The 12,500-nt window shown below is 39.7% G+C and overlaps 1 protein-coding gene across 2 annotated transcripts in view; it reads left to right on the forward strand.

The window, feature by feature from the left end:
- LOC138002069 (protein XRP2-like) overlaps positions 1-12,500 on the forward strand; it is a 20,845-nt gene that overhangs the window by 6,213 nt on the left and 2,132 nt on the right. For both annotated transcript variants that reach the window (XM_068848185.1, XM_068848184.1), the window contains exons 4-8: positions 773-829; positions 1,616-1,731; positions 4,982-5,085; positions 6,602-6,736; positions 7,244-7,321. In XM_068848185.1, the coding sequence (XP_068704286.1) occupies positions 773-829; positions 1,616-1,731; positions 4,982-5,085; positions 6,602-6,736; positions 7,244-7,321 (490 nt within the window). The remainder of the gene's footprint in view (positions 1-772; positions 830-1,615; positions 1,732-4,981; positions 5,086-6,601; positions 6,737-7,243; positions 7,322-12,500) is intronic.

The raw sequence follows: 12,500 nt of genomic DNA on the forward strand, positions 1-12,500 counted from the left end.
AAATGAAACATGAATTATTGCTGAACAAGATACAGTCAATATTGTGATGTAATATGTCACTGTGGCAATGGGCAAGCCCTGTAAAAACACCCTTTATTTTGTCTTTAGTTACTTATATCTCAAAAACGATATTGGTTACCCCCATTTTTTATTTCTGAAAAGTCAGTAATCAGAAGGGCATGATGAAACTTTCTGCAAAGTTTTAAAAACTTCGTGTAGTGGATTCAGAGCCAGCTTAATTTTCTGATTTTTTTAAGGTAGCTCTAATCCTCTGGACTGAATTTTTTAAATCTTTACCGAAAGTTTCGTCGTGGCCTTCTTGACTAATCACTTTTCAGCAATAAAAAAGGAGGGCCACCTAGTTCGTTTTTGAGATAATGAGCAGCTAAATCCAAAATGTAAGGTGTTTTTGCTGGGTTTTCCCGTTGCCAAGGTAACTTTTTTCCTTTACAATAATGATCACATCTTGTTTGGAAATAACTCTTGTTTCATATGGTACCATAACATTGCTGTTACCTGATACAGTGTTGTAGCGTTATTCGATCTAAACAGGGAGTCGTTTAAGTGTTGAAACCCTTTCAAACAAAGCAGTGTCTTTCTCTCTGAGTTGCTTTGAATAGTCGATGTAGGGATTTGAGCCTACTGTACATGTTTGACGTTCTCAGAAGACTGGTACCTTAGCCCTTTTAGCTTGCCTGGTGTTGTGGTGTCTTCTTTGTTGCCGGTTTTTTTTTTCAGTGAAATGTTAGCTTTTCTTCTTTTCTTTCTCCAGTGTCTTTTTTAGAGATTGTAAAGAATGCCAAGTAGTACTCGCTTGTCAACAATTTCGGTAAGTTTTTACAGTGTACTTCAGCTTTTTCTGCACCACAGTGCCACTTACGAATTTTACTCTGGATGACATCTGGCCTCAGCTGTTCAAAACCAAAAGATTGATAACGCTATCCACTGGATACAGTAAATTACTTTCCATTGGATAGCGCAATTGGGTTAGCTATTAATTACCCACTGGATAGTGATTTATCCGCTGGATAGCACTATTTGAACAACCGGTGCCTGATGATTATCAATTTAATAATAATAATTATTACATGTATTTTAGGGAGGGGAGATTGCATCTGTCAGGCTGCAAACGGTTAATATACTCTCTATAGAACGATTCCCTTTTTGTAATTAAAAAACTGTTTAATAAGTGGCACAATCAAGTACAAATTACCACAGATGCTAACTTTTTGTCAAAAGGTAATGCCGTGGCAAGTTTATAAATGTGTTTATTTATTAAGACACGGTTGTTTGCTTAGTTTGCTCAAGAAATCTGATAGAAACTCGAAGGGTCTAAAAACTTGCCCAATCGTTAAGTCTCTTGGTAACTTTTAAAAAGTGAATCTTGTTGCACAACCTGTATATGTTTAATAAATTCACCTACAGGTGTATCTGACAAAAAATTGCTATAGAGAATGTGTATTTTCATGCAAAACTCGTGATAAGTGGGGCTTCCTGTCAGCCAATTTCAAAGTTTCTGGTTATTTTCTTAGAAGCAAATCTCAGAAAACAACATTCCTCTTACCTGTACCTAACCTTAACTTTGTTTAGTAATAAAAGAGTGTTTTCCATGCAGAACTCGTGATTGCAAGAAGATGGACTTCTTTTTGCACTGTGCTACTCAGCCTGTAATTGAGACGTCAAGTGGCATGAAATTTGGTTGTTATCAGTACTTCTATCGTGGACTAGAAGGTAAGGAAGAGAATCTAATAGTATATAATCACCAATTTTCATAAGCACATCATCTGTAACCTGTGTGGCTTCAGTTTTCAAGGGAAGGAGGCTGTCAACCTTGAATTGCAATTCGTGATCTGTCATGTATTTCTAGACATTTTAACAGTCTTGGATTTCCCAACTTTCTATGACTTTTGCCGGAAACGTTCGAAGGAGAAAGAGTACTCCGACGCGAAGATTACCAAGTGGTCGAGTCTCACACAAAATGCCCGTGGCTCCATATTATACGGTGCAGCCTTCTCAAAATGTTTTTGGGGAGCAGGTTATAAGGAAAGTGAAGACGGTTTTGGTGCCAAAGGCACCCAAGCGAGGGGCCACTGAAAAACGCAGACTGCAGACTGTGCAGACCGTCTGTAAAATGAAAATTCGGTTAGCCTGAATTAGGCCTAAATAACATTCGGTTAGCCTAATTAGGTCAAAATAACATTCGGTTAGCCTAATTAGGCCTAAATAACATTCAGGTTAGCCTGTTTACGGTTAGCTCTCAATGACAGTGAGGGTAACGCCATATTTTTTCCCTGGTCTGCACGGTCTGCACAGTCCACAGTCTGCGTTTTGGGGTGACCGCCAAGCGAGTGCCCAAAGGGCGCAAGCTAGGCATGTTCCCGTAGGAAATTTTTGAAATTTAGACACTCACAGATGCAATTTAGTGAACAAAACTTTAGATTCAAAAAAGTGACGAAATTTCGAAAAATGGAATTGACACTTGCATGGTGTCTGATAAGAAATACTGGAATGTTAGTTAAATAAACATTTCACGTGCACCACGCAAAAAAATATTGCGGAAGTGAATTTGTACATCAAACAAGCATTTTTTCAAGCCTTTATATAATCTCCAGTGACTTTACTTTACAGCTAAAATTGTGTTGTCTGTTTTTTTCTGTCTCACGTGTCATAATAAAAATAAGACATTTTTCTGACTGGAAGGAGACGGTCAAACTTTCTGAGGAGGTGGCTCATTGAGCCGTTGACCGGCCGGTTTTGAGAAGGCTGACAGTGTATATGTCGTGCATCAATGTTGCGCCAAAAATTTTCGTTGTGAGTTGTCCAATAGGGAAGATATCTGTTTACAAACATTGCTTTTGTTATTCAAATTTGCCAACCACAAGCAAACAAAAGAGCTTTCTTTTCGTCAGCCAGTGAGGCTCAGGTTGGCACATTAATGACAATAGGTGACGTCAACGATATCTTCCCAATTGTTGGTGCAGGAGTATTCTTTTTCAGCTGTCTTTTTCCTACCTCGCACGCCCATCTGGTGCGCAGAATTCCTCACCACATGAATTCTCTCTTCTCCTTGCCTTACAGACTAATTAGTGATTTGTTGGAGGAGATGAACGCTGTATTGATGATTAAAAGAGCTGTGTCTCGAAATTTTAGCCAAATTGACCTCTTTAGCTTGAACGTTTTGTTTTCCCATTTCAGACGACGTGATGTTCTCAAGGCATTTTGCCTTTGGTTTTTTCGTAAATTATTCGTACATAAGCTCTTCCATACGACCATATTTGACTTAAAGAAACTGTTCTCTAGAGTAACATCACGTGCTCAGGAATGGGAAAACAAAACGTACAAGCTGAAGAGGTCAATTCAGCGACCGGAAAAACTGGCAACCAAATCAAGCGGAACAAAAAATAACTACTTAGAACATTTAAGGGAGGTTTAAATACAAATGAATAGCAAATACAACAGAAGGCAGGGATGGGCAAAATTGAAGAAGATTAAAATGGATTCTGATTGGTGTTTTGAAAAATTTCAGGTTCACAGTTTTTGAAAGCTGATCTCAGTTGTTTTAACTTTAATTACGTATGCTCGTGATCAACAGATACTTTTTCGTCACGAAGCTTTTTTTCGTATCGTTTAAAAGTAATTTCTGAGTTAACGTTAAGTTTTGTAGCGAGAAGGGCAAGTAAATGGTAAAACAACACAAATGCAGAGATGTATCCAGGTTTTCAAATTAGGGGGTCCTCTGGACCCCTTTTTGAAAAATTTGGGGGTCCAGTGCAAAATTTTGGGGGTCCAGCTAATTAATATTCAAGCATTAATATGCGATCTATTGCCTCTTAATTGCTGCTGCAGTACCCTTTCAGATTTCTAATTGCACAAAAATAAAGTCTTATCCCTCCCAACGAATATGTACTTAAAATGATCAACTTCTTTGAAACTGTTGTGCCTGTTGATTCATCGATCAAAATGTATGGGCTGTCAAAGTTCCATCGATCACATTGAAAACGTCTTGAGGAATCCGTATGCTGTAGGAACTGTTGGCTCCAGTTGATAAATGATCTAGATCTCCACAGCAAAAAAAAAAAAACAGAACTGAATCTCTATTTTCCGTAAAAGAGCATCATTTATTTTAACTACGCTTGAGGTGTAATTTAGGAACAAAAGAGTAAACAAATGTAAGCGATCGCTACGCAGTTCATCGTCGGCTAGTGCGGCCGTGACTTCGCCATGGCCAATGTTAATAACCAAGCGATTGAATACATTCAAGATTCATGTTCAACACGTTAATTATAACACTAACTCCGAAGAAAAGTTGCCTAATTTGCAACACAGACAAGTTATGTGCAAAACAAGAACCGAGACGATGACACGTGCGCACCCGGAATTAATATCAACAGAGTCGCACAAAACAAAAATTTAACATACTTTGCCTTTGGATTCTCTGTTATTTCGCTCACGATAAGCGAAATATTGCTTGAAATTCACTTGGAAAGCATGCAACAAACTGAACTTCGACTGAAATGTTTTATTAACACTGGCGGCAGATCGAAAGTGTCGCCGATTGTCTCACCCAAAAAACAGCTCTGATCATGTCACGCAGCACGTGCGAATTCAAAACTCAACTTCTTAAGCCGGATATCATGGTTGACAAAATGAAATTATTCGCCTACAAAAATCCGAAAATAGCAGCTTACCTTGAAATTTAAGGAACTCAATCATTTCTCCGTTTTGAGAAATGAGAATGTTCGATTTCCTTGTGAAATACGCCGTTCGCATGTTTTTCCTGGCGTTCGTAATTTGCATAAACATTCGATTTTTTTTCTGCGTCCAATTGGACCCTTTGTTCCATATTCTATGCGTCCAAAAGGAAAACGAGTGCGTCCCAGGACGCAATGACGCACTCTGGATACATCTCTGCAAATGGAACTGCACTGACAGCACTGCCGTGACACGACCCCTTTAACAGTACACTTTGGACATCTTTTAGGTCAGTTTGAAGCAGCAAAGCTAAGCTTATTTAATAATAACTGGAGCAATATTTACGACTTTACACCTGCTGGTGGGGAAACTACTTGGAGCTTATTACCTGAGGTATGTCAAAAAACTGTGGAGCGAGTTGTTATTTTATTGAGTCAGCTATGACGTGAAAACGGTGATACGCGGAGTTGGATGATGGGAACGAAAAGGCTTAAAACCGCAGGAAGTAATGTTTATAAACAAATTAATGAACTTTAAAGACACTTATTGCCGGGCGCCGTCGTCTTCCAGAAATTGGGGAACTTAAGGAAATTACGACGACGGCAACGCTAACGGCAACGAGAACGTCATCTCAAAATATAAATTCGCGTTATTGGAATCACTTCGTGACAATTTGAACCTTTTTAATATGACGAGGGTCGTTAAAGGCGCTCCTTTAGGGGAGAAAATGAAACTTTATCCTCAAGTGCTGACGTTCTTCATAAAACCTCAAATTTGGCTATTTCACGTTATTTTGCTGACGACGGCAAAGAAATGGACAAAAATGAAACACGCATGAGCAGGGCGTGCAAAGCTATTGTTTTTGGCCACCAAATATGCAAATTTATGACGTTTTCAATTCCGTCGCCGTTATCGTTGCCTAAGTTCCATGATATTGGTGACACTTTTTGTGCCGGAACAATAGGATACCGTAACACTTCACAATTAGTCAAGATGGCGGCATCCTGGAAAGTGGAAATGATTGATCCTTCTGATGCAAACTTCATTTTTTTTGAAGAAATGCGTCTTTGGATTCTTTTTTTTCGTCGTGAAACTAGCCAAAATTAGCAGTCATTTATCTCAAGACCGAGCAAGGCGTGAGAGGTGACAAAATGTAATGGACGCATGAGGAAACCTGCACCAGGGAATTCGTCAAACTTAACTCACCTCGAAAATTTTCTGGATATGGAAATTTGGTTAGTGATATAAAGAGAATATGAGGTCATATTCTCTTAGTGATGCAGATCGGCTAAATCACTCGAGTCTGGAATTGATTATGTGTTTATGTTCGGAATTTGCATTTATGGCCGCAGTTTGATCCTCTAGGGATTTTACGCCACATCTCGGTATTTAAGCCTTGTCGCCTCTCGCGTTAGTCACTCGACACAGCCAGTTTTACCGCTCGCACCTTGCCGAGCTTAATTTTTCCTAGTATGCTGTTTACGTTTAGTCTCGTAGTTTACAGTGATGTAATTCGTTTTTTCTCCGCCACTACTTTATTTCTTGTATGTTAGCTTTTTCTAGTCCCCAATAAACACAACTGGTCGTGTCCTTCCTATTTCAACGTGTTGTTGCCTTTCTGCTGATTAGAACTTAAACGTTTTGTCTGCGGCGGAACGCAGTGACATAGCAGAGAATTTTTATTATACGGCGGCGGTGCGCCGAGACGTGCCCTTGTTTCATTGAACCGTTGAGTATAGTTGGGTATACATGTATGGTGCTAAGCTTTTGTGGGGATTTTGTTACACACATCAGAGTGTCGCACTTATCGTGGGTCTCTCATAGCTGTGTTTACAAAACACGTACATGTAAGGGCCGGGCTTTAAAGCAAAGCAATCTTCAATATTATGTCATCAACTCTATTTTACAGGATGCTTCAGAAAATATAACAGATTATGTACCATCACCCGACACAGAGAAATTCGCCGACCTATTTATTTCCACAGCTGACAACATGAGTGTGGTTCCGTATACCCTTGGATCGAGAAGAAAACGTTTTGACGAGGTATAATTAACAAGTGTCACCATTTGACTAAATGTCGTTGTCGTGTGTTCGAACAACTCCCAGACTGGCTAGAGAATTTTGTCTTCCCTTTTGTGGTCTTTGAGCAGATGTAGCCTAAAAGATTCACCGTCGTGATTCTCCGTTTGGAGCTTTGAGTTTCATACTTCTATTGAGTTGCTCGTTGATCAGACACAAGTCAGCGTTGTACGCTTTTCCGCAGGGTTTTGTCGGATTTTTGATGCGCCCAAAATGACGCGAGAGCAAGAAAATTGAGAAGAAAAGAGGAACGAATTTCTTGTAACTTTCCTTTCTTTCTCTCCTCCCCTCCCCTCCCCTCCCCTTTCCCCCCCCCCCCCCCCTCAATCATTCTTTTACCTTTGATCCGCGCATCCAAAATCCATACTCAATCGGAAAAGGAATCGAAGAGGGTGGGTCTTGGGGTAGGTGTGTGGTGGGCGGTAGATGACACGAAAGCGATTAACTAATTGGGCAGTTGTTGTTTCCTAGTCCTGCCTGGTGGTACTATTCCACGACAGTAATGTCAAGAAAAACGTCAAAAAGGTGCTATACGAACAAAAATACGAGGTATGTATTGTGTCACCATGTAGACGGGAACGAAATCCCTATGCGACAACCTTACGGTGGCTCACACCAGTTTCGACAATTCTGGGGGGATGTCTTGTTAAAACGATTAACTCCACAACGCTTTTTCATGTAAAGACAATGTCACGGTGCCATAAGAAACACCAATTATTGCTTAACAAGATGCACTTGTTAATGTGACGTAAAGGGTTACTATGGCAACAAAAGCTATCTAAAAAAACACCCTATGACCTGCAACTTGTAATGCAGGAAAGTGATTTGCAGGCTAAAATAAAACTATCTGAAAAATAATAATAAAAAAACCTCACGAGTGGATTCAACTGGGGAGGTGGCTATAAATCCAACCCTAAGAATTTTTTAAACTCAGCAAATAGCTTTATTTTAACCACGTGCTATCATAATAATAATAGCAATAATTAATGATAACTTTTACTTTCCTGCAATACAAAATGGGGGTCTCCGAGTTGGTTTTTTAGTATGGCTCTTTTGTTGCCACTGTAAACTATTACATCACATCAATAAGTGCATCTTGTCAAGCAATGATTGGTGTGTCTTATGGTGCCACGACGTTGTCTTTTCGTCATGATGATGTATAGTTAATCCTTCTAATACGACATTCTCCCACAATTGTTAAACCGGTGTGAGCAACCTGAAATGATCATTCAAAGTGAGTAGTTTGTGGATAACTTCGTCAACAGTTAACGGCGACGTTTGATTCTCCCTCCAAACCGTAATATATACATGTAGATTTAGCCAAGCCTAAAAGCAGAGCCCCCTGGTTATTTAATCTTACTGCCTGTAGGGTTAATGAAAATAAAAAGTTTAGAATTGTCCGCGTTTGATGTTTCTGGTTGCTGCTTTAATAATGAAATCATTTTCTTTGCTTTCTTCTGTAGAAAAAAAAATTGCCTAACTAGTGAATTCCATGGTAAATTCAACGCTAAAAACCGATCTCGCATGAACCACAAAGCAAGGAGTGTGATATCGGTTTTTCGAGTGAAATTTACTTTGGAATTCACCCGTGTGGCAAGGGTTTTTTGTTGAACCGCACGAGTCTTAAAAGAAAACAAGCAGTGAGTGAATGGAAAGGAAAAAAGCCATTTCAGAGTTAACTGTCAATACCCAGCGAATAGCAATAACGCCAAAATTAGAAACCATAAAAGACTTTGTCAGTTTAAGGTAAAAAAAAGTTTTACTGATGTACTTTATTCCACTTTATCTCTGAAAACGAGATCATTCACGCATTGATTTATTTCATTGAAACACGCCAGCTTGGCTGGGAACAAGAATCGGCAAAATACGGCTATGGACGAACACTAAATTACCTTTAGGTGCTTTAAACAAATTTTTGAAAACACAAGCTAGTGAAATTGCCCCCTAATTTTACGAGAACTCATTTCGATTACATGTTTATAATATAAGGGCAAAATTTTCTTGTCACTGTCGAGGCACATCGAAAACCAGTTGGGCAAACGGATTTAAAAAGCATTTCGCTCGCATTTTAGAGCAAAACAAACAAACAATTCAACTTTATCTTTGTGTCCAAAATAGTACAGATAATTGTTATTTAATTCCAGTTGTCAATAAAAATTCGAGTTTCATTCCTGAACAAAGGAAAAACCGATTAAACCACTTTTTAAAAATAACGCATCCGTAAAAATAACAAACGGTTTAGTGCGCAAGGAAAGAATTGTGGAGTAACTTCTTCCAACAGTATGAGCTATTACTGGTATTCTGTTTTGTCGCTGTCGTTCTCTTTTGCTCTCCTTTCGTTTCTGTTCTAGGCATAGGTCCTCCAGGCATTATGTAATAACCTTATCAGAGCTTCTAAAGATATGCCAAAAATTGCAATACAGAGAAAAAAGCAGCTCCAAGCAAATTAAAAATAAACACTCAGCTTTAAGTTTATATCCCTCCGATGCTTGACTTGAATAACTGCGTAGCCACCAGTGTGGACCACAGCTATTATGATATGTCAAAGTGGATTGAAACCAGTGAAAAATGCAGAAAGAAAACATTTTCCAAACCGTTTTCCACCAGAGCACGAAAAGCGTTGACTGTGTAAGAACTATAGTAGACGTATCATTGCCGTGTAGCCTCGTCGAGCCACAGAAAGCGCGCGAAAAAAAATGAAACCTCGCTTACTTTTAGGTGAGTTAACCTAAGTTGAGCCTGCACTCCAATCGAAACCAGTACCTGGTCAGCGGCCAACTTAAAAAAAAAGCTGACCTCGGTGAGCTCTAAGCTTGAGCCCGCGATTTGGTCACGTTACACTGGTTAGCGGAAACCTTGTTTGGACAGGTGTCAATCGATCAAAACATCGATGTCCAATATCAAAGATGTATTCTGTAAACTAGCATGATACTGGTCACATTGGCATACATGGATGGGTGGACGGACGGACGGACGTACGTACGTTCATGACAATATGGCTATGAAACCAAATTTTCTCGCATCGATGGGTTACCATATTTTCTTAACTATGGTGCTTCGCGCGCGAGCGCCTTCGGCGCGCCCGGAGCTCCGCTAACTCTGTTCATATTTGCTTCATTCTTGCATGACTGCCGCGCCTTTGAGGTCGACAAGCCTTGTTGGTATAGTTAACCACTTCATAGTACGGTTGGTATTGGTGGTTGCAGCCAGTCTCAGTCTGTAGACAGATAAGACTGGAGTAATGTGCAATTGCTGATGGTCGACCAAAGGGAGCTAGTGGTTGTGACTAAAGTGAATCCGCCACAGTCAGGTGGGGGCACTAAATGACAAAACATAAGTCTGCATTAGAATGGCGAGGGGAAGAAGCTACATGTACATGAAGTGTCACCTTCGAAGGCCATTAACCATTCTCGAACATGTGCATGTTTAGGCTCAAATAGTGCATATTGGTACTTGACGCCGCAAACGATATACTAAGGATGCAGGGAATCACCGTATTTCGTCTCCTTGTTTGGCCTTTGAAATGATTTCCCGCTTTTGCTTTGCGCAACCCTACTTCGCTTAATTTTTTTTGCGTCATTGTCGCGCGCATTAGCTCGCGCACATTGATAAAATGGCCGATTTTCATTGACGCCAAGCTTATCCTTCAAGGGATCGCTATTTTCTTCTGAACGAGCACGGTGATCCCCCATATTTAATGATTTTATGTACTCGTAGTAGGTACACGGAAAACATATTTTAAGGAGAAAAAAAGTTGGATAGTAGAAGGTGTAGTATTTATATATAAATGCCGTGAAACTGCATTTGGAGCCAGACACTGAGTGTGCGCGAGGTGATGATGTTTGAATTTGCTTGCATTGCTTTGCAAGAGTGAAGAATTTGAAATCACTGTACTGAAAGATTTTTTCCCGAACAAACAAGTAGGCTCAAGTTTTCAGTAATATTCAGCACCTTTACCTATGGAGCAACAATTTTTCCGCTTAATTAAGTTTCAAATGCTTCTCGCGTAATTCGGTAAAAACATTTAGAATAAAGGGCATGCAGCGCGAAAACAAGTACGGTGACCCAAGTGTTTTATTGCATTTTTTAAATGTCCTGTGCATGAATATCAATTGTGCCAATTTTGACAAAAATCTAGATAGTATGTTAGGGAATTACCTTAAGTTGTTTGTTATGTATTTGTCATTTAGTGTCTCACTTGGCTGTGGATAGAGATGACGTAACGTACAAACCATCAATAAGGGAGGTTAAACCCCGCTTTTGACAGTATAAGAGGTGTAAGAATCGGAAATTAACGCAGATTTGTTGCTGCGGACTAAGCGAAGCGAGCGGGCAGCAACATATTCTGGATTTAGGAAAAGTATGTAAACTGCGACGAATTCTCGTATTCACCACTTTTTACCATCCATAATGCATTACGTTTAACCAGAATGCGCTGCGCCACGAACAATCTAAATATAAATAAATAAATAAACAACCTCTTCCGCTTTCGATGATAAGTGAGTGATGGTGTTTTGCTTCCACATCCGTCACTTTTGTTCCAGTATGTGAAAGTTCTGTGAATTTAGACAGTTACCGGTACATCGTTTGCCTTTTTCTTGCTGGGAATTCTGACCTTCGTATTTCATCGTTTGGCGCAGTTACGCCTCCTTGGTCGAATTCTAGAATGATGAGAAGAACTGTGATCAAATTGTCGATACTAAACTTGTAGAATGATTAGAACTGAAAACGATCAACCGTTAAACACTTAATTTCAAATGTGCGGCGCGATTCATGCTGTCGAAGGTGACTTAAGTTATGCTTGCCATGTGTTTCAAGCCGCAGCAATGCCGGTGTACCAGGACAGATTTTAAGTTCCAATTTCGTATCTTTCTGCATACAATTTAGACATCTCAGGGATCTGGTGCAAAGGGAGTTTTGTAGTGTGTTGCTTTCTCCGTGTTTCAGATCAGTGGCTTATCAGCTGGAGTTTTGTATTTTCTTTCCGTTTACATTTTGTTCACTTCGTCACGATCTCGAAAGGGGGTAATCCGGTCCCTCAGCAAACTAGTATTAAACAATTATTCGCCGAAGGCGAAGTGAATATCGATGAATACAACCTCGACTTCTTTTCGGGTTTTATTCACCGAGCCTGAGGCCCCTTTCAAACGTCTAACTTTACATGTGCCGAATCTAATGCAAATGAGCGAAAACAATAGATTTTTGTCATTTGCATCAGATCCGGCACATGTAAAGTTCGACGTTTGAAACGGGCCTGAGGGGAATAATTGTTTTAGTGTAATGACATATGTGATTATTTAAAAAATATGCATTTTCTTTAAAACAATTTATTTGTCTGTCACCTCGACAAAACGGCCTGTGGCCATTTTTTAAAAAACTGCTGAGGTGCAACCAATCAGCGCAGAGAATTTTCAGTAATTACCAATGTTAGATAACGGTTGCGATCGCATTAAGGAGATAACACCAGTGTTGATTAAATCAAGTCCTATTGTTCAGTGTTCCCCTAGTGTCAACTTGTGTTTCTCTCAAGTATGACCGACATTGTCGTTTTTTGCCCAGGTCCTTGTAATAGGTACTCAGCAACGAACCATTTGAGGTAATAATCGCGAAATGATGTCATACAGTACGAATACTGGAATAAGGGAACTATTGTTTGCGTCATCCAACATGGTGGCAATGACATAACGTTGAAGATAAAGTTTGCGTTAGTACTGTGCATGCGCTTGTT

The sequence above is a fragment of the Montipora foliosa genome, chromosome 1 (assembly GCF_036669935.1).
Source record: "Montipora foliosa isolate CH-2021 chromosome 1, ASM3666993v2, whole genome shotgun sequence".
NCBI classification, from domain to species: domain Eukaryota; kingdom Metazoa; phylum Cnidaria; class Anthozoa; order Scleractinia; family Acroporidae; genus Montipora; species Montipora foliosa.